Source organism: Phyllopteryx taeniolatus, chromosome 23 (assembly GCF_024500385.1).
Source record: "Phyllopteryx taeniolatus isolate TA_2022b chromosome 23, UOR_Ptae_1.2, whole genome shotgun sequence".
Taxonomy (NCBI): Eukaryota; Metazoa; Chordata; class Actinopteri; order Syngnathiformes; family Syngnathidae; genus Phyllopteryx; species Phyllopteryx taeniolatus.
The window spans coordinates 1,049,945-1,075,020 of record NC_084524.1 but is presented as its reverse complement, the minus strand read 5'-3'; the positions used below and the strand labels follow the sequence as shown (position 1 = coordinate 1,075,020).

The window sequence follows — 25,076 nt, the reverse complement described above, 5'->3', positions numbered from 1 at the left end:
AATTTCCCTCCATTTGGATGGGAAACGATGATATGAAATACATCGACATGTTTTGAGAGCTTCCCAGTCGCCGTGACGCTTTTATCTGAGCGGCTGAGACGAGTTCACGTTCGCTCTGATCTCCCCGTTCTCGGCCGTGCGGACAACATTCCTCGTCCACCCTTTTTCAAATAAACTTCACCCCTCTTGTTCTTTCTGCCTCACACACTCATCACCCCCCGCCGGGACCGACATGCTTCCCTTTCATTGCCTCCACTCCCATTTTCATCGCTTTTCTCCCAGCACTCCTCGCCCAGTGGGAGGTTGAAGGAGATTTATGCAGACTCAAGTGATATCATTGTAAAGATAGTGTGAGAGATCATGTGACGCACAAGTAAGACTGAGAAGGGCGTGTGTGTGTGTGTGTGTGTGTGTGTGTGTGTGTTCTGGAGCCCTGTCCAAATGGTTTGTTCCCACACCGCAGGGTGTGCGTGTGTTGTGCGTTTGACTTTGTTTCCATGCGTGTGTTTTGCAAGGTGCCCATCTGCGGGGATTCATCCGGTGTTTGACACTCGAGCATTTTCCACCCGCTCAGTTAACCTCGACATTGCAACTCGTAATGCAATGTGGGCCTTGGCGGACACAAGATTAGGTACACCTGCGTCGACAAAGTTGATCATTTTGATTGACATCGTCAGTGAGGCGGTAATGGAACAATATTAAAGTGATTAAAGTGCATGATAAGGGCTGATTTGAATGTAGATTCAGCTCAGTAACAACAAAAACAAAATTTTGAGACACCACAGAAAAGAGTGTTGTTAACAACCCTGCCAAATTTGAGTGATAAAGAAACTGCAAAGTACGTCAAATGAGGCTTCAAAATTGTGAAACAATGTGCGCTCTGCTCTCCGTGCGCTGAAAGCACGCCCCGCTCAACTGTCCGTCAAATACCAGTTCTACAACCTGGAACGATGGATGCTACTTTTGTCTCAGATCTATTTTATGCCTCCACTTATGTTCGTATCCGCTGAGAGCCTGCGGTGGCTGGAATATACCCCACCGGGCGCAAATGTTGGACCAAAGTCCCAAGATGGCTGCCACGGCGGACTGTTTTTCCCCTCGCACGTTTCTGCTTTTCTCGGTGACGTGCGCGCGCTCACGGCGGACAACGAGACGCTCTGAAGTGGCCGGGAAACAAGAAAACAGAAAAACCTTCGAATAATCAAATAGAATTCCGTACGACACGGTTCGGTCTTCAGCCGTGAAGCGGACCTTAGGTCTTATCGCCTAAGCTGATTATTTGGGAAGTTGTTTTTTTGGGGTGAGCGGAGAAAGATGCTTAACAAAAGGAGGACAAGGGGTATTAAGTTGTTTTGGTGCACATGTCGCAACAATCCAGTTGTTATGGAACCTTTCGAGGCACTCGTTTTTTTAAGGTGACTTATTGTGTCACGTACGCTAAAACCTTGTGGCCAGTTGTTGTGTACTTGATGCCGTTCGGGTGTGCAACAGCATATTCCAATCAGCTTCAGTTGATGTCGGCTGTTCTAAACGCATTCAAAGTGAGATCCAATCGCGTTCCAAATAACATCTCATCTCAACCTTTTGCTGGAAGAGGAGCCCGGAGCAACCAGATGATAGTCCATCTTTCAAGCCATCTTTTTTTTTTTTAAACATTGCCGCCATAACGCTTTTCCACAATTGCTCTGAGCTTGTCAATATGCACTTGTGTGTGAGTGCACTGTTGATATCGACAGGGTTGCCTGCGGAGTGCTTGTCATTGTATTGAGCGTCGCCCATCGGGCCCGTGTGCAAAACGTTTCGCAGACTGACAGCGGCATTTCTTCCATTTACTGTAAACGGAGATATTTCGCAGTATCGATCCTGTCGCACTGTCGCAATGAGGTCAGACCAGTATTGATTTTGTCAATGTTTTCACTCTGCTTTTTGTATTTTTGTATTTTTAGAGGAAGCTAAAAGTCGAAAAGGCCAATTTTTCTCCGAGGCCGGCGCGCTCCAGTCGAAGACTTTGCCATCGCGCGGCGATAGGAAGATATTTTCTTTCTTGCGTGGCTGCAAAACTCACTTGATCGCAAGCTCCCTCCCCCACGGAGCGAAATGTCACAAATCATTGATGCACTGTGAACAGGAAGCCACAGGCAAAGTCAGGTTTACTGAAGAAAAGACAAAAAAAAAGGGGGGGGGGGGGGGGTAGTGTTAAAGACCGTATATGCGCAAATTGCTTTTGACTGCCTTGACGAGAACACGCTCACAATTAAAATGACAATTTGAATCGATTCAGTGTTCGATGAAGCAGTTTGTCTTATCGCTCTCTCTCTCACACACACACACACACACACACACACGCGAGAATCTGTCTGTATGCGGGAGAGGCGCTGCTTGGTGTTGAGTTTAATCTCACTTTAAATCCGCTAATCCTGCAGATTCTGAAACCCCTCGGTCCGCTACACACGCACTCACACACAGTATTATTATTATTACCGTCATTGTTATCGTACGTATGTGAGCATCCTCTAGGGACCCCCGACTCACGCTAGCCGAGACATGAACACACATGAATGCGTTATCATAATCTGCAGCATTATACCACAAATCAAGATACGTATGTCGAGTCGAGCGTGCGCACATGCGCAGCATCGCCACACGACCTCTAACCCCACAGTGACCTCGCAAAGCTTCATCGAGTCATGAAGAAGACACGCGTGTGCGTAACGAGAGCAATTCCATCTCATCGGCCGAACATTCGAAACTGCGTCGATAGAATTGTCACGCACAGCTGAAATAGGACAAAACAGGTCACGGTTCCGTCGACACGCGTGGACTCGATCTTCTCCATCAATCGTCAGTCATTCCGTCCGCAATGTGCACGGGGCCCGCGTCATCCTTCCAACCGTGAGTGCAGAATTTATCATCAGACAAGGAGGAATAAAATCACATTCCTAAGGAAGGCAATGCAGGGGACAAATATGATTCTGAAATTCGAAACAGCAAATTGCAATTCCGATTGTCTTACCCACAGCAGACCGATGCCCTTTGAAATGCTGCTTTCGGACGCGAACAAATCAAGCAAAAGCGAGTGTTTGGACTGTGCGTACGCAGGCGCCGTTGCGGCTCTGGCGCAGCGTCGCCGGACCGGAGCCAAGATGGCAGATGGTCGCTCGTCTGCGGGGTTTGGATTCCTGCGGGGCCTCGAACACGGCAAACACAGACGAGTGGCGGGAGGAAGACGCTGCTCACACCGGGACCACCACCACATTCATCCTTTCCGTGCTCGTCTAGCTTGTTTTGACGAAATTTAGCCTTCCCGGTCACAACGTTCACTCAGCGCATATCGTTGTTCTTTTGGGGTTCCATTGCGATGGTTTTCTCTCCGCGATATTGTATTCTTCGATTGGCTCGCCTTCTCGAGCTCCTTTCGACCGTTCCTCGGTGCCGTCTCGTTGTCTCCGCGCTGACTTTGACGCCGCGGCTCATCCCTCTCAAGCGCATCCCGTTCGCTTTCGCGACCGCCGTTCGTCTCCCTCCGACGGTACGCGTGTATGCCCGGTTGCCACGGCAACGGGAGCAGGCCACACCGGCGGGCGGATGAACAAAAGAGATTCAGAGACCCTCGCCAATAGAGAGAGCGAGAGAGAGGGGAATTGGGACGGATTATTTTGGGGGCGAGGGCCTCGGCTGTGTGCACGAGCGCAGGACGAGGCTTGGTGAGCTGAGTTCCGAGCGAGAGGGCCCGCGCCGCCCGCTGCGTGCTCGGCAACGGAGCGCTTGCTCTTTGAGTAAACGCGGGAAAAAGTCTGAACGCTGACCATCGTGGCATCTACGCTTCACCACGTAACAAGCAACGCAAGGCTTAGCGCCCCCCGTGTGCGCTATCGAGTCAATCAACACACCGAGTGGGAGTTGAGAGTCTTCAGGGCGCTCAGCAGGGCAACGATTAAATATTAGAATAAGCCATTTGCGTTCTGGGTTGATTTTCTCATGCGTATGAGTGGCGTGGCCCGCAACAATTTGGCCTTATGCAAATATTATTGCAGCAATTAAAACGCGCAGGCGCCTGGAGGGGTTTGGGTGAAAAAACTGGCAGCAGTGCGTGCATGCGCGTGCGTGTGCGCGTGCGTGTGTGCGTGCGTGCCTGTGTGTGTGTGAGAGAGAGAGAGAGCGCTTTCACACCTATCCACCTCTCAGCGCCCGTCAGCATGGCTCCCTACCCCCAAAGCCTACTTTGCGTATGGCAAGGGAGTCGGGGGGGGGGGGAAGCTGCGACGGATTTCAAATCCTGGAATACTAAATACTAAAAACAAGCACGCGCTTTTGCACACAAATGCTCAGAACGTAAGCAAAAAGTATTGACATATAAGAAGTGATGGGGGACGACTCAACCGCTTCACTGATTTAACGTGTTCTGACATTTATTGGTATTTTTTTTCATGCGCCCACCCCTGGTTTCTCGAGTACAATTCGCTATTCTACGCTTTTTGCCAAAGGGGGGGGGGGGGAACGTCATTCTTGTCAAGTTGCATTGAACACTGCAACTTGACGGCAAACACGGCAAACACCGAAGGAAGTCGTCCGATCGTTTCCTTTCAAACGGCTCCCGTGCACCGTAATTATGTGCTCGATCTCGGGCTCCAACAGTTCCGGAACGATTGTCTGCCTGCGACGACGGAGCGGTTCATGAGTTCACTTCCGACTTTGTGTGAACGCTTTGGGGGGGGAAGTTGCTTTTCAGTTTCAGCGTGACAAGCAAGGTTCGGGAAGGCCTGCTTGGATGAGTCCCAACATCACTCTTGAAAAGCGGAAGGCTATACAACACTGCATGCATGCATGATCAAGCCCACCTGATTGCACCGCAACACCTTCGAGCGAGTTTTGAACTGCGAGTAAAGACACTTAGCGAAGATGCCGCGCGGCCTCTGGAGCTCACCACATTTGGGCGAGCCGCGCGCTCCATGCGGCATTTTGCAGTAAACGCCAACCCCGCACTGCTTCGGCCTCGTTTCAATCCTGTTTTCGGGCGCTCCGACCATCACGGCCTCTTCCACGCTGCCGGCGTGGCCCGATCGGATTAAGAGGACATTTGCATCGGGATCGGTAGAAGGTCGACAACGGCGCCGCGTGGTGGGATGTCGCTCGGAGGGCTCGACGTGTGGCGTATTTAGGTCGCATTTAAAGACTGCGTACGTTAAAACGAGAGCACAAGCACCTCGGGGCTGCGGATGACAGAAGTCAGGCGTATGGATAGATGGCAAGATACGCAGATAGAGATGGAGAGGGGTGCACGGCTGTGGGTGTTAAGGGGAGGCCATGTTGGCATAATCTACTTAATCTGTTTGAGGCCAGTGTCGTCGTCCAGGGCTCAATAATTGATATCGCCATCTGCTGCAGAATCAACGTGAGACATTGGGAATCGGGAAATGAGAGAATTTCCGGCTAATTTGCATGAAACGCGGCAGAAGGGAGAGCGGAACGTCGGAAGCGCAATTGGACACAGAGTGTGCGCGATTTTTGCATCGCTTGCTCGTCGGTGCTTGGATTTTCTCTTTCTTCATTATTTCATTTGGCAGGAGATTTCGGGCAGACGCGGCATCCAATTTTTGTCATTTTGAAATACGCAGTCGACCTTGTGAATGAGAAAGTCTGCGTTCAAGGAGGATTTTGTTGGCGCCGGGCCAATCAAATGCTTTAGCCGCAGCAGCGCTAATCCAATTTTGCGGGGCTACCTGGAGCACTCACCCACATAGGAGAGCTATTGTTGGGGGATTAAAAGCAAACGTTTTTCTAAGATGAGGTGACATGGGAGCAATGTCTGAGGTCAGAGGCCAGTGCTCGGGCCACACGACAGGTGAGTAAAGGAAGTCCTCGCACCGTGTGTGCGACGTTTGCTTCGGCCGCTCATGAATTCCGAGCCTGCGGTGACCTCAGGGGCCCTGCCCCCCCCCCCCCCCCCCCCTCGTCCGCTGCGACCGCGACCACGCGCACGCGAGCACCGTTTTGTTCAGAAATGTTATCGTTTGTAGTTCCAGCCAAAACCTGGTGGCCAGTAGATGCGGATATGACTTTTAGGAATTGTTCTTCACCTGTCCACAAGTAGGCAGCGGAGGACATTGCATAGGAAGACGCCTGTTTTTTTTTCCCTTCTAATTTGGGACTTTTTGGAAATGCTCAATAAAAATCTGTGTAAATATTGATATACCGAGACTGATACGGACGTCACGCAGGACCCCGGAGGCCTTGGCTCCAACAGTGGCTGCTGTATTGATTGGGATGTTTGGTTGTTCAAACGTAGCCTTAGCGGAGACGCTTCGTGTCCTTTAATCCAACCGGATGAGCGACGGCGTCGGTCAAAGTTTGGCTTTTTTCCCCGTGGTTCCCTGACCTCTGACCTCCCTCCATCTTCGGCCGGCAAATCCTTTAATCCTGCCTCCGACGTGACCCGTCTCTTTCGTCCCAGACGTCTGGTCCTTGCTGCACTGGAAGATCTGCGAGCGAGAAGAAGAGACGGCGATGGTTCCCTAGTAAAGTGCAGTAATAGTCTCGCTTCCCACCACACAAAGAGAGAGAATACGCTGCACGCCGGTGAGTATTGTTACAGGCTGTTTTGGGTGTTGCCGCTCATTGCATTCAGCCTGTTTACACTTTAAAAAAAAAAAAGAAATAAAATGCAGTACGCTACACTTTTTTTTCCCTTTCAATTCAGTTGTATTCAACTTTGAAGTACAATTTTTTTTTTGCATTTAATGGTTAATGTTGGCACTGTTGGTTTTCACAATCTTATTTAGGTTTGTTGTTTTTTGAGAACCACTTCCCATTTCGTTTTTTTGATTTTGGGAAGCACCTTTTGAAGCCCCACGTGGGTTTCCCTGCGTCCTGTTTTTTATTTGGATTTTATTTATTTATTTTTATTTTTTTTACCTGTGCCGCCTCTTCCGGGGGGCGGAGTCTCCCGTCATCCCCTCCTTTGAGGCGTTCACGACCGTACGGAACCTAGTGTATGCGTCTGCTCCAGCCCGCTCGCAAACGCAGTCTCCCCCCGTTGCGTTCTTTCTTTCTTTCTTTCTTTCTTTTTTGTCCCGAATGTAGTCATTTCCCCCTCAACGGAAGGCGCGTGGGATGCGCGCTTCGGCCGCAAATCCGCCGGTCACACGCGCGACTCTTTGCTTCTCTTCGTCTTCCGCGCTGACGCGACTTTTGGATGACTTTTTGTTGCAGTTCCCAAAAGCGCGAGTGCCGACACGTCGTGTGGATCGGAGGGGCTGCCTCGGCGATGAGCGGACGCCCCCCTCGTCCGTCAGCGTTTGCAGACGCGAGCGACGTGACAGGGGCTTCGGGCCAAACGTTCTAACGGGAATTGCGCGCGGCCCCGTCATCCCCCCCCCGTGCTCTCCTGAACTCGGCCGAGACGATGCCCCGCAGCTGAAACACCACCGGCACCGCAAGTGGCGTCGCGTTTGGCTTCGGATGCCTCCCGTCGGCGTGATGTTCCTCCTGCTCCCGGTGTGCTGTCTGCTCCCCGGAGCCTCCCGGGCGGCGACTGTGAGCGGACAATGTAAGTCGATGCACAACGCGGACCTTTCATAGGTCAGAGGAACCTGCAACACATTTTCTCTTTTTCACACAGCGAAGCAATGCGCTTGTTATTGAGGCGACTTGTTTCTAATATTTCCTTTGCACAGTCCAAACAATAGCACATTTTGTTTGAGCGTGTCCGCTTGCTTACGGTCGAGGACTCGGTGTTGGTTTTGCGAGAGTGATGAAAATGTGTTTCATTTGAAGCTTTTCAAGAAACAACTTCTAATATTCTCTTCCAACTGCGCGGTTGTCTAACGCTCACAATGTAGCCTGGAACACAAGGTACTTGAGTTAGAGGGTGTCTGAGGCTCACCACTAGGGGGCGCAACGTGGCCACCCGCAAGGCTGTAAACTGGCATCGTTTGTTGTTGCGTACGCGTACAGTTTCTGCGCCGCTCCCGATATCGGCACGAGTGCGTCCCCGTTAGAAACTGCAATATGATGCGGTGCGCTTGAACGCTACTGCAAACCGCGTGATACGTGGAAGTCATTATTATTATTATCAACAAAAAAGCCAAAGTTATTGTACGTCGCATCTTGCTCAATTTGCAGCAGCGTCGATAATAACGTCGCCGGCAAGTGCGTAGTAGGCAATCGGGAAAAAGGCCACGCAAGCTGAAGTGAAATGCGCAATTGTGCGCTCCTGTTGCGCACCGGGGGCACAGCGCCAGTCCTCTGCCGTGGCACGATAAATGGTGACGGACGCTTCAACACCCGGCTTGAGAGTTCAGAGGCACGTATGAAATGTTGAAAAGCGATCGCCGCTCGTAATTGTGTAAGAGCGTCCCGAATTGGCAGGCGAGAGCCCGATCGCGAGACGAGCGATCGGGCTCTCGAACAAGCTCCCTCTTTGTCCCGTGACCGGCGAGGTCAGCGGCTCGCCTTTGCCAGGCTTCCTGTTTTGCGGAAAATGGAAGGACAGCGGGAACCAGAGGAGAAAATCCGCCATAGCGCAATCGTTCATCACGAGTTCGGAGCGCCAAGAGGAAGGGGACGGAGGGGAGTGACACCCCGAGGCAGCGATGAGCAAAAACGGATGGCCTTTGCGTCACCGTGCGCGTCCGCTGGCCGTCTTGCACGCCGCTTTTGTTTGTATGCTCGTGTGGCCGACTACGCGGCATCACAGACGGGTTACATAAGAGTGTTTGTGTGTGTTTTGCCTCCATGATGTCCAACTGCTGCATGTTTCTTATCGGATGACAGCCATCTTACAACACGATCAACTCCCGCTATATCGTTGGTGCCGCGCCTCGCGATATCGCAGATTTTTTAAGCGATCGTTGTATGCACGCGTGTATATATTTTTCAAGCTGGATGCATATTACCGGTACAAAATATGCATGTGAGAGACGGGTGCGATCTTTGTCCACGTGGGCTCTGCATCCTTCCGTTGTACACTGCGGTATCTGTGACTTTGTGCGTGGCTTTAAAAGGCGTTGGCGGTTGTTGGCTCGGGCTAGGGGCTAACACTCTGGGCGTCAGTTGAGCCACGCAGCTATTGTATGAATGCGCTCGTTACGATTTTTGTTCAATTCAAGCGATTGAAAATGCTTTGCAGTCTAGTGTGTTTGGCATTCTAATTTAGCATTAAGCTAGTGGACGGTAGACTTACAATGTTGGATTGTCTTTTGTTGTATGTGTCTGTTTTACAGTTAACTTCAACTGGGAGTGCTTGAAGCAAGCACACTGTCGCTCTTTGTTCTGAAAGTGAAGTTTTTTCATTTGGTCTCTTTTCTGCATCGCAGATTTTCACTTGGTTTCGGACGTGACCCCGCGTGACACCGTCTTCTTTTGCGACCGGATGAGAGCGGCCCAATCGGCTCCGGCGACGTCGGCTTGTTAATGCCCGTCACGTGAAACTCGTTAGGGCGTCAGCCCCACGAGGGGGGTCGGCGGGCTCCCAGCAGGGCGGCGGCCGCACGGATCCGGTTACAGTTGAGCTTTCCCGATTAGCGGGCATTATGTTGTTCTTTCTGCCAGCCGAGCGGAACCGTTTTGAACCGTGTTTACAGCCGAGCGGAGCCGAGCGAACTTTCTATTCAAACGGGAGTCGCTCTAGTAGCTCCAGAGATGCAACGTTTGTTGTTTCAGCGTGCTTCAGTGCCAACATTTTCACTTGGCTACAGGCGAACTATGTGTTTGCGTGGGCGTGGATGGTGATTCCTTATGCGAGGGGAAAAAAAAAGAAAAGAGAAATGAAGTCCCACTCAAAGAAATGCGCCACAGACGCTGAGAGACGGTGGATATGGCAAATAGCAACAAGGAGATTGGATGCTGTCATGAGATGTTTTGCCCAGTTGCGTTCAGCGCAAGCCTTTCACACAGCGGCGAAGCGGGCGGGCTGGCAAAAACAGTCGTGCGCTCGCGGCGGCTTGAGCCGGGAAGAAAAAGGAAGCTCTGTATGCCGAGACAAGAGAAGTGGTTTTCGTCCCCGCGTCACATTTCGCTGCCATTCTTCTCCGACCCCCCCCCCCCCCCCCCGCCCATCTTTTCCCCCCCCATCACGCTGTTGTTGAAAGAGGCCAGCGTGGCTTTCGTTTGAGGCCGTTTTAGTTTGGTGACTTTCTTCGCTGTCCGTCCTTCCCGTTTGTGTCTCAATTTGGCTCACAAATAGGCAAGGTAGAACAACAACAAAAAAAACAACGTTAATATTAACGGGCTTGTTGTGTTGTGTTGCTATTAGGGGCATAGCAACAGCATCCACACGCAATTCTTTGTGAATTCTCAATCAAGGAAAATTGGGTACCACCTCTAGTTTGAAACACGAGCTGCAGTGACTGCAATCATTTTTTTACATTTTCGATTAACTATCAAAAACCCAAAAATGAAAAAGTGACTTTTTTTTTTTTTTTTTTATTCGATTTTTAGCGCGACCAATACTAAGTTATTAGAATTTGCATTGAAAACAATCCGACGTTAGCCGCAGCTGCTACCTCGGTAGCGTGACTTATTCCTAATAGAATGTTACTATCGCACTCAAATTGTGCCCAAGGTAAGAGGTCAGCGGGGTTTGGGGGTGTGCCCGATAGGAGTGCGCCCACGAGTGCAGGGCAAATGACCGACGGCAGTCACGCCTTCTGTCTCAGATGGGTTGTTTTTCCTCAGGCGCTGTGTTTCTTACAAACGGAATGAGAGGTAGAAGAATTTTTTTCACAGATCATTTTACTCATCACTACTATCAGATCACACTGACAGTTGAACTCATATTACAAAACGTTTCTTTAATCATTGCAAACTCCCCTTTTAGTGTGGAAAAATCCGTTTTTGTGTGTGTGTGTTTTATTTAAAAATGCCAAAAACTAAGCAGTTACTTATTTTGTATTTTTTGATGGCCAATTGACAACGCAAAGAAGAAATGATCCGTGGCGCCGACGGACCGGCTGCAGAATATTTGCACTTCTCCCATGTTGAACCACATTTGAGCAGCTACGCCACCCTGACATTAACCCCGCCCCCTCCACTGCCTGCGTGCTCGCTCCCATCGGGTCGCCCCCGTGAGCCGTTCTGAGCGAAGGTCACCTCGAGTCGGATGTCAAAAGGCCGCTGGGTCTACACGAGCCCTTTGAATGATGGAGTTTCTTCGTGGCTCCACGTCCTTTGGTCTTCATCCTCCTGAGAGATCAAAAGGTCAAAGGAGTGCTGCTGTGGAATCCTTTCGCTCTCCTAATCCACGTCCTCCATCATCCGCTCTGTTCTCCGTCATTCGTCAAACTCCAGTAGATCTTGTGTCGCTCGTTGATGTTTATCTCGCTTCTTGCATTTATTTGATTTGATTTTTGAGTCGGAACCGCAGAGAGTTTGAGAAGATCGCAAGGGTTCACTCACACTGGGTTTCGCTTTTGAGAGACCAATTGTCTTTGCAGGCGCCATGTTAGGCGGCGATCGCTACGAGGGCACCTGGATAAGCGCGTGCGCGTTGCACACAACGAGTCCAACCTGTTCGCAGCTGAAACACGAGTGGCTTGGGCTCCACCGGTTTAGCGGGAAAAAGAGGCGCTTCATCTGATTTGCAGCTCAGGGAAGCACACTTATCACCCACACCCAAACACAGGCGCTTTGCAACGCTGACTAATGGATCCTCGATAGTAAACTCACGTTTGTGTGTTGGCTGAGGGTTTGTGGTGGTCAGGAAATCCTTAATGACAGGAAACTGGCAGAGGCTGACACAAAGGAAAACCTGCAAGCATTCCCGCCGAGTGTTAATGCGCAAACTACTGCCCAGCCTAGTAAACCCAGATGTGTGTTGTCTTTTCATTCCTGCATGTGCTACCGGTGATGGTCTTTATTTGTGGGCAAACCTCTCGTGAGATGCCCCCCTCTGTGCCCCCCACTGCAATCCCTCCCCTTCCGAAGCCCCCAGAACGCCCCGCCCTGTGCTGATTTTTTATTTTTTATTTTTTATTGTGGCTGCTTTTAATTGGAGCGTCAGGTGGAAATGAAAGGCACCAATGGACAAATGACCTCAACTGCTTTTCTACTGGTGGTGGAAACTCTCAAAAGTGTTTGGGATGTAGTGTACGTTTATCTTTTACAATGCGATGTTACGCAAGTGTGCTGAAATGCGTCAGCATGCAAGTGCGTTTGAGTTTGGATCCCAGAAGTGTTCTTCCGTCTGCCGGCATCGTGACGTCAAGGAGCATCTTGAGCAATCTCATCAGTGTAAGTGCTCTTTATGTAACCCCCCCTCCCTCCCGCTACGCCATTGACCCAAATGGGTCTGAGCACAAATGGGATCCCGGCTGTCCAGATGAGATTAAAATTAGTTGCGAGTCATCACGAGCACGGACTCGGGGAGTCGGGCACGAGCGGTCCCTGCCCCGCTATATTATCTGGTGCAGTTGTGACGTCGTTAGCTTGCTGGCTATGCCTACACTCTGAAAAGAAATCTTCCTTTTGCTGCTTTAGAGTGCCTCGTCGTCTGCCGCGAGTGTGCGCAAGTCACGGACAGAGAAGGCGGACGAGCGAGGGGAGGAAAAAAAAAAAAAAGTCGACCCTGACAGTCGGCATGCGGTCACGCTTTAGAGCGCCTCATTGTCACGGCTTGGAGAAGCGGATATACTTTCGCAGCTCAAACACGTAGTTGCGTGTAGACATTAGAGATTTAGCGGACACGCCCGCAGCGTTCACAAGCGCCAAGAACGACTTCATCTTTCAGCATTTGGAAGCCTCATTTGATATATTTGGCAGCATTATTTCGTCATTCAAATCCGGCGGCTTTGTTAACAACACTTTTCTGTGACGTGTCAGGTTTTGAAGACATTTATTTTCCCTCCAAAATCAATGAATCCTTCCAGTTGTATTTATTTATTTCCAGATTGAATGCGAAACAATCTGCTAATGTGACTGTTTGCGTATGTTATTCTGAAAGGCTGGCTTTCGCATTAAGTGTGTCTGTCACACTTAGTGGTGATGTGGACTTCAGCTCCTAAACATATGGGTTAGCTCATACTGTGTGTGTGTGTGTGTGTGTGTGTGTGTGCGTGCGCGTATGCGTGGATTTAGGAGTTAATTTCTGGGCGTGGCGTCCACTAATAGGCTTTCTTTTTTGTTTTTTTGAAGGGTGATGTGTGTTGAATGCTAAAAAAGCTATTGTATTTGATATCTCTGACATGGTGTGTGTGTGTGTGTGTGCTGCGCAGGTCCTTTTATGATGTCGTCGCACACATCTGACCACGTGCACACACAATAGGCAGCACTGTTGGAGCCTGACACTCAGAACTTGTTTGACAAATGATTAACAGTGTTAATGGCTTACCGACAGTGCAAGCGCCGACCCGGCACTCCTCGCTGTATAATGAGCAACAGATTATACTAGTGTGGCGCTTCCCTTTGTTCCGCCGCACGCAATTGTGTGCAAAAGTCGGTTTGTCGGTCAGTCACCACGCGCACAATTGTGGCGCTGATGACAGTTGAAGGTGAGTCGGCAGAGGGCCCGTCATGAAAGATGGCGTATTCCCGTGCGGGAGTGGAATTCGTGCGGCGGACGTTTGCGCTGCGTGCTCGCGTGACGCACAGAGACATCGGAGCTGACCTTTGCGTGTGAACGGAACACGCGCACACGCAGCGTCTCTTTTGTGCTTCTGCTCACCTGCACTGTGCACGCGTGGGCGTTTGCGCGTCAGATCAGCCCAAGCAAACATTGTCGTGTTTATCGTCCTCGGGTAAACGTCGCAAAGTGCACCGCGTTTTTGTGTCTTTATTTCCCCTCGTGTGCGTTCCTCCACGCGAACCGCACGCCCATGTGTCGCGTTATGATGCGGGGCTGAAAGCGACTCGAACAGACCGCCGGAATTGCACCTTGTGCAAAGATGGCGTCAGCTGCACACACGCGCGTCCTTGTTTCGGTGGAGGAGCCGATTCGCCACAGTGCGGATCTGAGGCCTCTTTAGCGATGTCGACGGCGGGGGGGTCGACCAGATTAAATGCGGCTGTTTTGCTCTTGTTCAAACGGCGGAAGAGAAGCTTGTTATTCAATTACTAACCAATGTGTTTCTGTGTAATGCGCTTTATCACACACAAATTATACGACTGACTGTCTATGGAACTGGGAAGTCATATTCCAAGTTACAATTACGATGAAACAGTTCAAGGTTGAGTTGGAAACAAAAAAAAAGATTGTCCTTTATCAAAACGTGCATTGCATACAGTAATTAAACAGAATTCAAACATTTTTGTCACACTGTATCAGTTGAAAGGTCAGTAATAAAATGGACAAATGGCTATACGGTTCATCTAAATTCCTCTCTCAGCTATTCAGTACAGTACTAATATTAGTCGTTCTATGCAGAGGATATACTGTGTGTATATATATATATATATATATATATATGACTGTGAGTACTGTTATATTGTCTGTCTACATCTGATGCTGCAGCATTTGTGTCCAACCCATGGACTAAAGGGTCAAAGCACCGCGACATCGATGCCATTTCATGTTAGCATTAAGCTATCGGACTGAAAGGCTAAGCTATTGTTGTTGTTGTTGTTTTAAATCCACAAGGTGCAATTGTCTTTTGACTCATTGTATCTGCCAAACTGCTGCTTGTTGTGAAATGAGTTGCTCTTCGCTTGCAAGTCAAAGGAAAAATTCCCAAGTGGAGGCACCGCTGTCGTTGAAATGATGACAACGGCTTGAAGCGGGAAGCGGGCCTCGGAGTTCCTCAGGTTGACGAAATCGTGCCCGCCGAAGAGGGCGCGGAGTCGAGATGAGCTGTCACGTCTCGTCGAGCGGAGAGGAGATGAAAAAGGGAGCTCCTTCGCTGCAGCTTTCGCTTTAATCAAGGAGACAGTCGGTCTGAGCGGTTCGGGGGGGGATTTATCACGGGTGGCGGTTAATCTCAGCGACGGGGGCTTATTAGACGAGAGCGACCACCCGAGGAACGCGGACGGGGAAAGTCACAACACCGCGAGGTGACACTCAAAGAGACCACGGCAATATATGGCGGCCTAGCTCGGTGAGGGAGAACATTTAACGGCCGTGCGTGCGGATTATTTTGAGTGTTCCTGCTCGCCAGCTTTCACACATGAATGACAGATGTGATTACGCAATGGAACCGCCGCCCTCTGGAGGGCGTGTCTCCACAGGCAAAATAAGACTCATCCTTTCAATACTTTATGAAGGCGCTTTTTGTTTTTGCGTCTGCTCTGTTGATGGGCTTTAGGATGGGGAAGGGCTTAAAGCACTCTTGAAGTGCTCTTACTCTTACTCAGCGGCATCCTGTGAGAGGAGGGCCCACGCCGAGGCTGCTGACTCATCTTTCGCTGTTGAAATGAATGGAAATGCTATTCGTCCGTTACAGCCACCCAAGAAACCCCCCCCCCCCCCCCCCCCCCCAAAATATTTGTAATGTGCTTTTAGTGAGAAAAATAGCACGCTATAATATTGTACGTTAAGCAACATAAAGCAATGACCTCATTAAAAAGAATGCAAAGAGGTTTTTGGCACCTTTGTTTGTTGTTTTTTTTCGCTTCACCTCAATGGACGTTGTGCTACTCCCGTTGTGCACGCCTTGGCCACCTGGGGCCAGTATGCTGTACACGGAGCCTGACTCGGCTCTTCAGTAAGCCGCAGTAATATTGGTCGTTCTTCGCAGAGGATAAAGAATAGATGCCTGCGTGTGAAAATGAGCTTTGTATGTCGCGGAAGAGATTATAGTTTAGCCTGGGTAGCTAGTGGAAGGAAGGAGAGTCTTCTGGCACCTTTTTTTTTTTTGGATGACTCAAATGCCCTGCGAGGCTTCTATTTTTAACAGTGACGTTATAAGATTATTTTTAAATAATATGAAAGTGTTTTGGGTTGCTAGCATTTACTTACGCCTGTTGTGCCATCAACTGGCTCCAACCATTTGTAGACAAAGCCTAAGCCATTGCATTCAAGTGCAATTTCCTTTGTCAAGCAAATTGGGGGCTAGTCCAGAATCCGATTCACTGGTGGCTGTTCAGCGCAAAAAGTTGGTTTCAACACAAAACTAAGACAATGACACCTTTTGGTTTTGAAAACAAGCACATAGCGTCGCCTTTTGGTCCACTAGCTTAATGCTAATGCTAAGTAGCATCTATGTTGTGGTGTTATATCCCTTTTAGTCACCGAATGCACACAAATGGTGCAGCATCAGATGTAGACAGATACAATATGGACATACTCGCAGTTATATATTCTTTATCCCCTGCAAAGAAATGACTAATATTAGTGCAGCACTGATGGGCTAAGAGGAGTTAGAATGTTGTCTTTACTGCATGTTTTGATCGTGTGTCGTGTAGCGCATGTCCGTTCATTTCTAGCAATCAATGGAGTCCTTTTTTGAGTGCCGAACACGGCCGCAGTTAATTCTGCCTCACGATCGGCCGTCAAGGACCGAAGGCTCAGCGTCGGCTCCCTCGGGTTCTTCTGTTTTCATGAGAAGGAAAACGGCAGAGTGGACTTGATCAAAGACGGTCGATTCGCTCTTGTTGAGAAAAGGAGGCCATCAAGAAGTTTTCCTGTTTGAGGCCAGACACGGGGGTCCCCATTGTACTGGCCAGGAAGGAAAAGCGCCGCCTTTCCCCCCCCCCCCCCCTCTCGTCGAGCAGGGTGTCGACGACGTCGCAGAAAAACCTCGACGTTTGGGGGTCATCGTTGTGGGTGATGCCCTTTTCGTCTGAACGGCGGTGATGTTGGAGGCGACGGCGCTGTGGATCCTGACAGTCTGTGGTCCGTTGCCCCTTTTCAGTCAACAAATATTTTTGTCATGTGCTTAATTTGAAAAATGTCACTGTAGTATTTGACTGTATCAAAACATACAATAATGACATCATCATTATAAATAAGCCGTTTTTACCCGATTCGTGCTTGTGCCGCTCCTTCCGGTGGTCACGCCACGGCCACCCGGGGGCAGTGTAATACACGCATACGGCTGCAGACGAAGACCGCGAGACGGCTCAATTGTTGTTCTTCGCAGAATATGAAATTCATTGTGACTATTGTTATATTATCTGTATTATCTGAGCTTCACTTTTGCCAACCTCCGGTTTCCGCCACCCAGCGCAGAACGTGTGTGCCGTGCAGCCGGCGAATAAATAAATATTTGAGGGCCCTCGTGTCTGCGCTGATCTATCGTGTGTGACAGATCATCACGCACGCAGACGCACACCCGATCTCTCGGCCCATGTTTTATTCACGGGCGACGCTGTGCCAGTTTGCGCGCGCAGCTCTAGAAGAGGCGCGGCTCTCGAGGCATTCAAGTCGACGCGAAGGAAGACGACGATCCCGGTGAGGGAGCCGTGACAAAACACACGCGTGCACACGCATGTGTGTTTATCCCTGACACGTTTGTGGCACGCACTCTCCAGGGATTCTGAAAGTTCACGCAGTGCATCGAAGCGCTTCGAGTGTCAGTATTTTCTTTTGCAATAAACGCCCGACACCGGAAATCAGAAGGCCGCGAATCCCCCTTGACTTCGTTTGGCCAAGACTGGCGAAGTCCTCGCGGCATCTCTCGTGTGTAACGCCGAGCTCGGGACGGTTCATTAAAACGTAGTCGTGACCGGGAGGTGAGAGGTCGAAAAATACTCTTCCACAAGCTGCACGGTGTCTATTTGGATTCAAAGTTACATTGTCTTGCGTTTAGTCCGAACGCCAAAACGTAAACTTTACGCTCCCCAATATTCCGAGACTTGCTTGGATAGTTTCTTTTTTTTTTAATCCTAGCAGATGTTTTTCTGACGCTAGTAGCGGGATTCTCATTCACTGAGAAACTTGGTCACGCACCAGCACACGTGATGTACACATCTACAGCGCGTACGTAGCTGCTGCAGGCGCACGCACGCACGCAGTTCTGGCAGGCTTGGGTGAATTTAGGGCAAGCCTGATTAGTAGTGCGACTGCTTATCAGCGCGAGCCAGTCACCCGCTGGCCCGGAGAGAGCAGAGAGTCGTGGGAGGGGAGGTGGCGCAATTGGGAAACGGAAAATGACAAGCGAGGCTGGAAGCTGGGATTTGGTAGGTGGGGGAAAAAGAGCAGCGGCCAGTCACTGGCATAGCATACTTGACCTCGTCGTCTACTTCCTGCTAACGACGACCTTATCCGGACACTGACTTACTTTACCGGGGGGTTCACAGCCGTGTCCTGCCTCACCTCGGGGCTTCTTGTGTGCGTTGCTGGTGTGTGCGTGCGCGACTCACTCTGGATTGACACACGAAGCAGGCGGCGTGTATAATGGATCACTTCTGGTCGGTGCAGTCCCGCAATGCCCCGCAGACAAACGCGCACTCTGCGCCGGTTGATTCCCCGACGACAGTACGAGCTGTCAATACGTGTTGCGGCACCGTTGTTGGACTATCCGTCCCGGGCTTGGACGCCGACTCCCTCCGTGCCCGCCCGAGTCGTCTTCCGTGTGTAATGAATGAACCAAGCGAATGTTGATATTTTAAGACGACTGATTCATGTATTCCCTCAGCAGTCACCTCTTCAGCGTAAAGGGTGCGCTTTTGGAGAATTCCCTGGCGACTGCTCTCATTCGTATACGTGAAATGTCGCTTTCGCCTCATATTGTCACGCGGGAGGCTTTGAGTCCAACGTTCGTGCACTCAGAGGGCAGACGGCGTCGCTCGAGGAACGATTCACGCGGTCGAGGCGGAGGTCTCGCAGGTTGAGGACCTCCCGGAAGACGAGACCTCGCCTTTGGCCTCTGTCGCGCAACGCTCATGTCGCCTTTGTGCACCGTCGCTTGAGGAGCGACCAATCACTCTGATTGAATGCTTCTCAAGTGTTTTGCTTGTTGCCACCCACATGTAATATATGCAATATTACTGCTTGACGATATGTGTGTGTGTGCGCGCGGTGTATGGTTGTTAGGACGCAAAGTGTGGGCAAATCAGAGCACTGGTGGCTTTTAAAGTGCCAGGAGGCTTTTAGTAGCACAGATGGCTCCTTGGTGAATGACAAATGACGTTTCGGCCAAATGGAAACAGACACACACCGACTGCGTGTGTGTGTGTGTGTGTGCGTGTGCGCGTGCGCGTGTGGAGGGTACGTGATGTAGCTACACAGGGAGATGTTAGGACAGTGGAAATGTCATTGAATTATAATTGTGTCTCATTTACAACCAAATAGCTTGATTGAGTCTAGATTCAACAAAATCAAATAAATAAATAAAAAAAAAAAAAATATATATATATATATATATACATATACATACATACACAATAAAAAAACAGAGTCTTGAGGCGACATAATGCCGCACAGCTCCCGCAGGGAGGGGAGATAATTAATTAATAATACATAAATATAACAGAAGACATGGGGACGGAGTACTAGTATTGATTTGTGATAAAAGTCGAAATTGAGCATAGTTGGACTTCCGGCGAACGCCGACGATCTTAACAATTTCTTCACACCAGTGCGAGTTGACGTTTGACCCGAGGAAGCGCCGAGGACGCGGGTTGCGCAACCGCCGCATCTGCCGGCCAATGACCGGCCTCCGCGGAGTTCCTTCATCTGTGTTTTGTATATCGTAGCTCACACATCGTGTCAGCGTCCATGTTTCATTGTATTTGTCCTCTTTGCACGCAGACACTGTTTTAGGCCCGCGAGTGTTCGGGGCCGTGTCCAACTTCAGCGCTTTCCTAATGGACCCCGCGTCGGGCGTCCTCTTCCTGGGCGCCAGGGACGCCATCGTGGCGCTGGACACCAACAAGCTGAATGAGCCACCGCGCACGGTGAGCGGCTGATCGCCATCCATTCGGAGAGTCCTTGCAGCGTTTGGAAAATGACGACAATTTGTTTCAGGTGATTTGGGACGTGCCGCAGGACAGCAGGAATATTTGCATGACGAAAGGGAAGACAGAGGTGAGAGCAAACGAGAGACGGGAAGCGACACGCTGGCGCCTCGGGCCGCACGACCGAAAGAGAAGTGCCGAGTCGCGCTCCGTCCCGTGGCAAATCTGCATTTTGACACCTTTAGAATTACCATCGGAAATGGATTGCGATAGTTCCATTTGAAAAGGAAAAGGAGAAGAGTCATTCAGGAAGATACTTTCCGCAACGCCAATGCAAAATCGTTTGGATCGATCCGATTGTAATTTGCGAAGATTTTGGATTTTGAACATCAAAGTTGCATTTTCTGCGACATAAGCAAAGATAACAGTATCTTTGCAACTGCGAATTCCCATGTCCGCTATTATCGAATACGAGACGAACATTTAGCATATCCAAGTTGGGTCAAAAAGTATTTTCCCTTTCCACCGTTATCTAATATAACACTTATTATTATACAGGTTACACTCCTTATGTTGACAGTTTTACTTATTATTATTATTATTGGATTTTTGTTTTCATATATCAGTGTTCTCACTTCATATATTGGCCTTTTTTGAAGCAAATCTTTTTTTCTGACAGACTAAGTAAGGAAGCCATCTGGTCTTTGTGGGTTTTTTTATTACCAAAAAAGAAGAAGTCGTCCCGAGTTGCTGAAACGCGAGCAAAGAAAAGACGGAGAAGAAAAGGAAAAACATGGAAGTTTGACACAACGCGAAGGTTGTGTCAAACAACCTTCGCAAGTCAGATTGGGTGTGTATGAAAGATACATTTTCCAACTCAGGTCGAGCTCGAGCGTGAAGCCAGTCTGTGTAAAACGAGTTTCGGAATGGAGGACGTCATCTCATGTAGCGAGAGGGTTTCTGGACATTTTGATGAGAAGCGCGAACCAAAGTCGCGGGGGAGATCCGGCGTCAGTGCGTCTGCGGTCCATCGGGCCGACAACATCATGGCGTTGCGTTCCGTTACTGACGGTGGTTTGTCTCTCTCTGCAGGGCGACTGCCGGAACTACATCCTGCTGTTGGAGTTTCACTCCGACGGCCGCCACATCTACGTGTGCGGCACGTACGCCTTTGACCCCAAGTGCGCCTTCCTGGTGCGTGCGCTTTTCGCGGTATTTGTATTTTGCCTGTCATTTTCTTCAAGCTGCCATTGCCATCCCACAGGAGATCTCCTCCCTCGCCCTACGGAAGGATGCCAATGGGCAGGTCACCATGGAGATGGGGAGGAAGAAAGTCCCCTTTGACCCCAGGAAGCCATTCACGGCCGTTATGACTGGTGAGTTGCCGCGGGTTAGCGCTTTGTTCTCGGGTCCAAACCGCTTTTCTTTATCCTTCCGTCGTCGTGCGCGAAGGCGACGCGCTGTATGCCGCCACCTCCATCAACTTCCGCGGGACGGAGTTCGACATCGCCCGGGCGACGGGGCCGGAGCAGCGGCAGATCCGAAGCGAGCAAAAAGTGCACTGGCTGGACGGTGAGGCCTTTGCGCAACCGGACGCGGAGACTCGCGCTAATCTCGCGACGTGTGCCGCGCAGAACCCGAGTTTGTGAGCTCGGCCGTCGTGGAGCTGTCGGCCGACAACAACGTGACGGGGGAGGACGACAGGATCTACTTCTTTTTCAATGAGGCGGCGATGGAGTACAACTTCTATTCCAAAGTCCGAGTGCCCCGGGTGGCACGGGTGTGCAAGGTGAGGCGCCGACTTGGCGTTTCCTGATTCTCGATGAGAATGGGTTGGCGCCGGCGCTTCCGTCGGTGCCATGAGCTACGGACGCGTAGACACACGATATAACAGTACCGTCGGTCATATGTTCTTCATCCTGCAATTCGACTTTTACGGCGTTTTGCTTGCTTGTAGTCTGACGTGGGAGGTCTCAGGACTCTGCAGCAACATTGGACCACCTTCCTCAAGGCGGAGCTGGTATGTGAGGACAAAGTCCGACATCAGCGCTACGACACGCTGCTGGACGTTTTCACCTTGCGACACTCGCCCCGAGAAGCCCGCAGCACGCATTTCTATGGACTCTTCACCACACAGCGGTAAGCCGAGGGAGCGCACGCGGGCCGGGCAAATCGTCTCAACCTTCCTTCTTCTCGCCTGCGCTCCAGAGAACCCGAGCAGTCGGCGGTGTGCGTTTTCAGCGTGTCGGACATCATCAGAGCAATGAACGGCCCCTTTAAGAAGCGCAACGACAAAATGGACACGCCGACGCCGGTGGGCTCGCCGAGGCCCGGCCAGGTACTGACCCCTCCGCATACCGCCGCTGTCGCGTCGCATTCAGACGTATACAATATAACTGGAGCGGTCCAAAATCGATCTTCGTCTCATAACGCAAACAAAAGACATCTTACCAGAGCTGTTTGTTGTCCATGTATTCATGTGTGCAAACGGTTTCTGGCTTCTCTTTCCTCCAAGTGTCTGAACAACGCGCTGAAGGCGGAAGGCTTTGACTCCTCCCTGAAAATCCCGGACAACCTGCTGGCGTACGTGAGGAATCACCCCCTCGTGCAGCAGAGTGTCACCGCGGCGCCCCTGCTGGTCAGGAAAGGAGTCACGTACACCAAGCTGGCCGTCACGCTCATCGGCCGCAAAGAGGGCCAAAGGGAAGCGATGCTGCACCTCGGGACAGGTAAAAGCTGTGCAAATGTTGCAGAATAGCGCAGGTCGGTGGTAACGCTCGCTGCGTACTGATGGGCAGACGACGGGGAGCTCCACCAGGTGGCGGTAATAGGAGAGAATGCCACTTTACTGCGCGAGGTTCCTTTATTTCAGCCGACGGAGCCGGTCATCCATATCTTGCTGCACCAAGTAAGTGGCGTGCGTGTGCCTCCGCCGGCGCACTCCCTGCGTGACACGTGCTCATCAGCTGCCCGCTTTGCTGTGCTTGTCAGCGTTGGGCCGTGGTGGGCAGCCCCCTGGCGCTCGCTCGCATCCGGTCTGAAGAATGCGCGCTCTATTTGAGCTGTAAATTGTGCGCTCGATTCCGAGAGCTGGGCTGCCAGTGGGACGCGAGCGAGGAACGATGCCTTCGCTCCGCCGCGCCGTAAGTACGGCCGTTCGCTATCCGCGCCGTGCAAATGCGACTGCCTCACTAATATGCGCCGCTCGTGCCGTGTGTGTGTGTGTGTGTGTGTGTGCGTTTAGGCCTGGCAATGGAGATGTAATAGAAGAAGCCTGCGTCACACAGGAAGGTATATTTCGATACTGATGTGCTTTTTCCATTTGATAAAGTCTCGAAACACGCACCTTAGCACATCGTGCCGCGGCTGCGGCTGAGTTGAACTGTCACTATAACTACGGTTGCATGTGTGAGATTGCAAAATCCATGTCATGTAAAATCTGTCATGATAATCCAGTTGCTTTTGGAAATTTCCATGATTGCAATTTTAGAGACATTAGTTTCATGTCACTTTCTCCTTTCAAAATCTGATGCTTGTGATTGGCTCTCTCTGGTCATGTGCCGTTCTGCTGTAGTCTCAAACATGAGCTGTTTTTCCAACTCTGACCTCAAGCGCCCCCTTGTGGTGCGGCCTGCTCCCAGTTGCACCTTTTGAACACTGCCTCCCCTCCTCTCTGTGGGCCCCAGAGCGCTGCGCTCCGCCCATCGCGGAGCTGCGCGTGTCCCTGGGTCTGCGTCTGCTGCTGCCGTGCGCCCAGCTGTCTCCGCGGCTCTGTAGCTGGCAGCGCCCCGCCAACAGTCTCACCAAGCTGCGCCACCCTGACCTGGAGGTGACCGTCACCAAAGACGGACTGGGAACTTACATCTGTGCATGTCAGGTACAAAGGGGAATGTTTACGAACGTCGACTCATTTCTGTACATTGCGCCTCATGTTTGGTCTTTCTTTGACTGTGTGCTTGTTATTCCTTCTCGCGAGAATATGAAATCATCTTTAAGCTTATCCGGGTCTCCTAGATATTATGGAAAGACCATGTGACGTGAATTCCGAGATTTGTTTCCAACTATATCAAGCTAAATTAAATAAACAAATTTGAAGATCATTTCTGAAAACGTGCAAAGATTGTGTCATAACTAAACGACTCCCTTCCCTCGACAGGAAGGGCCAATCCATGACCCCACCCCCTGCCGTCGGGCGGCCTATCAGCTGACGCTGGAGGACCCCACGACTGCGGGTGCCGTGGCGGGATGCACTCGTCACGTGTTGGCCTTCTACGTGCTCTTCTTCTTTGGCGGTTTGCTGTTCGGGGTGACGCTCCTCCTCTTCGTCAAACGTCGGCACGCCGGCGGTCGCCGGGACTCGCCGGGATTCTGTCTGACGGACAAACGCAACGGGATCGCGGCCACCGGCGCTGACGCGAGCCAAGTCCGGAAGCAGGGCGACGGCAGTCACCACGGCAACAGTGCGAGCGGCACAACCGCCTGCAACACAGCGAGAAACGGGAGCGGAAACGCAAAGTACGCCAACTACAACGTTTTATCTGTAGACGTTCTGGACGAACGGACCGCCAGGAGGGAGGTAGGGGGTCGCGAAGCGGGGGGGAGGGAGTCAGTCGAGGGGGCTGAGACGGATGAGGGTCTGGGGGAAGGGAGAACGGGACTGGAGGAAGAGTTTGCCAGCTTTCCTATGTTTAAATCACCAGCGCCCCTCGCTCCGTGTGAAGAAAGCTCCATTTGACAAACAAAGTGGTCACTGCCTTTGGATGGTCTCACGAAGAGACGTCGCAATGATGACGTCTCATACGTTTTCTCCGATCGGACTGGAGAGAAGCGGGCTGTCGAACGCGCCGACCGTGCAATCGGAGCGTGAGCCGTACCGTCTCTCCTCGTTCGGCTCTCGTCCTCTCCCCCCCCAAAGAGCACCGCGGGTCCTCTGGATCCGGGACCCTCGCCGGTCCCCAAAGGCGCCAAAGGACCGCCGCGCCGTGGACCGGGCTGGTCGGTTTTTGCTTTGGCGATTTGAACGGGTCCTCGCTCGGATGAGACGAGCTTTTGCACCAGCACGCGCGATGCAAGGAGCGACCTTGTTGTTCTCTTGATGTGGATTCCTAATGTATTCTTTTGTCTTGTTTTTGTAATAAATCATATTTGCGAACCCAAAGACAAGTTGGATTAGCAAATGAGCAGCACACGAACGGGGCACGATTGACCTTTATTGAGCAGGGGCACATATTTTACATTGGGAAAATCTTACAGCACACTCCCAAAAATGTAAAAAGAAAGAAAGTGTATTCACTCACAAATTGAACTACTCC

At 50.9% G+C, this 25,076-nt stretch overlaps 1 protein-coding gene across 6 annotated transcripts; it reads left to right on the top strand.

Annotated features, from left to right (window-relative positions):
- Window positions 1-6,464: 6,464 nt before the first annotated feature.
- sema4f (sema domain, immunoglobulin domain (Ig), transmembrane domain (TM) and short cytoplasmic domain, (semaphorin) 4F) lies at window positions 6,465-24,956 on the top strand. Of its 6 annotated transcripts, XM_061763693.1 has the most exons (16): window positions 6,465-6,576; window positions 7,210-7,546; window positions 19,619-19,764; window positions 19,835-19,894; window positions 20,857-20,958; window positions 21,029-21,140; window positions 21,217-21,336; window positions 21,399-21,553; window positions 21,722-21,903; window positions 21,973-22,102; window positions 22,280-22,493; window positions 22,563-22,672; window positions 22,756-22,907; window positions 23,009-23,055; window positions 23,451-23,641; window positions 23,921-24,956. In XM_061763693.1, the coding sequence occupies exons 2-16, from the start codon at window positions 7,459-7,461 to the stop codon at window positions 24,497-24,499; spliced, it is 2,388 nt and encodes a 795-aa protein (XP_061619677.1). In that variant the 5' UTR covers window positions 6,465-6,576; window positions 7,210-7,458; the 3' UTR covers window positions 24,500-24,956. The 6 variants fall into 6 exon arrangements, with proteins under 6 accessions (XP_061619677.1, XP_061619680.1, XP_061619674.1 ...); XM_061763696.1 differs by lacking the exon at window positions 6,465-6,576 and having other exon boundaries at window positions 6,957-7,546; window positions 23,377-23,641; window positions 23,921-24,059; XM_061763690.1 differs by lacking the exon at window positions 6,465-6,576 and having other exon boundaries at window positions 6,960-7,546.
- Window positions 24,957-25,076: the final 120 nt, after the last annotated feature.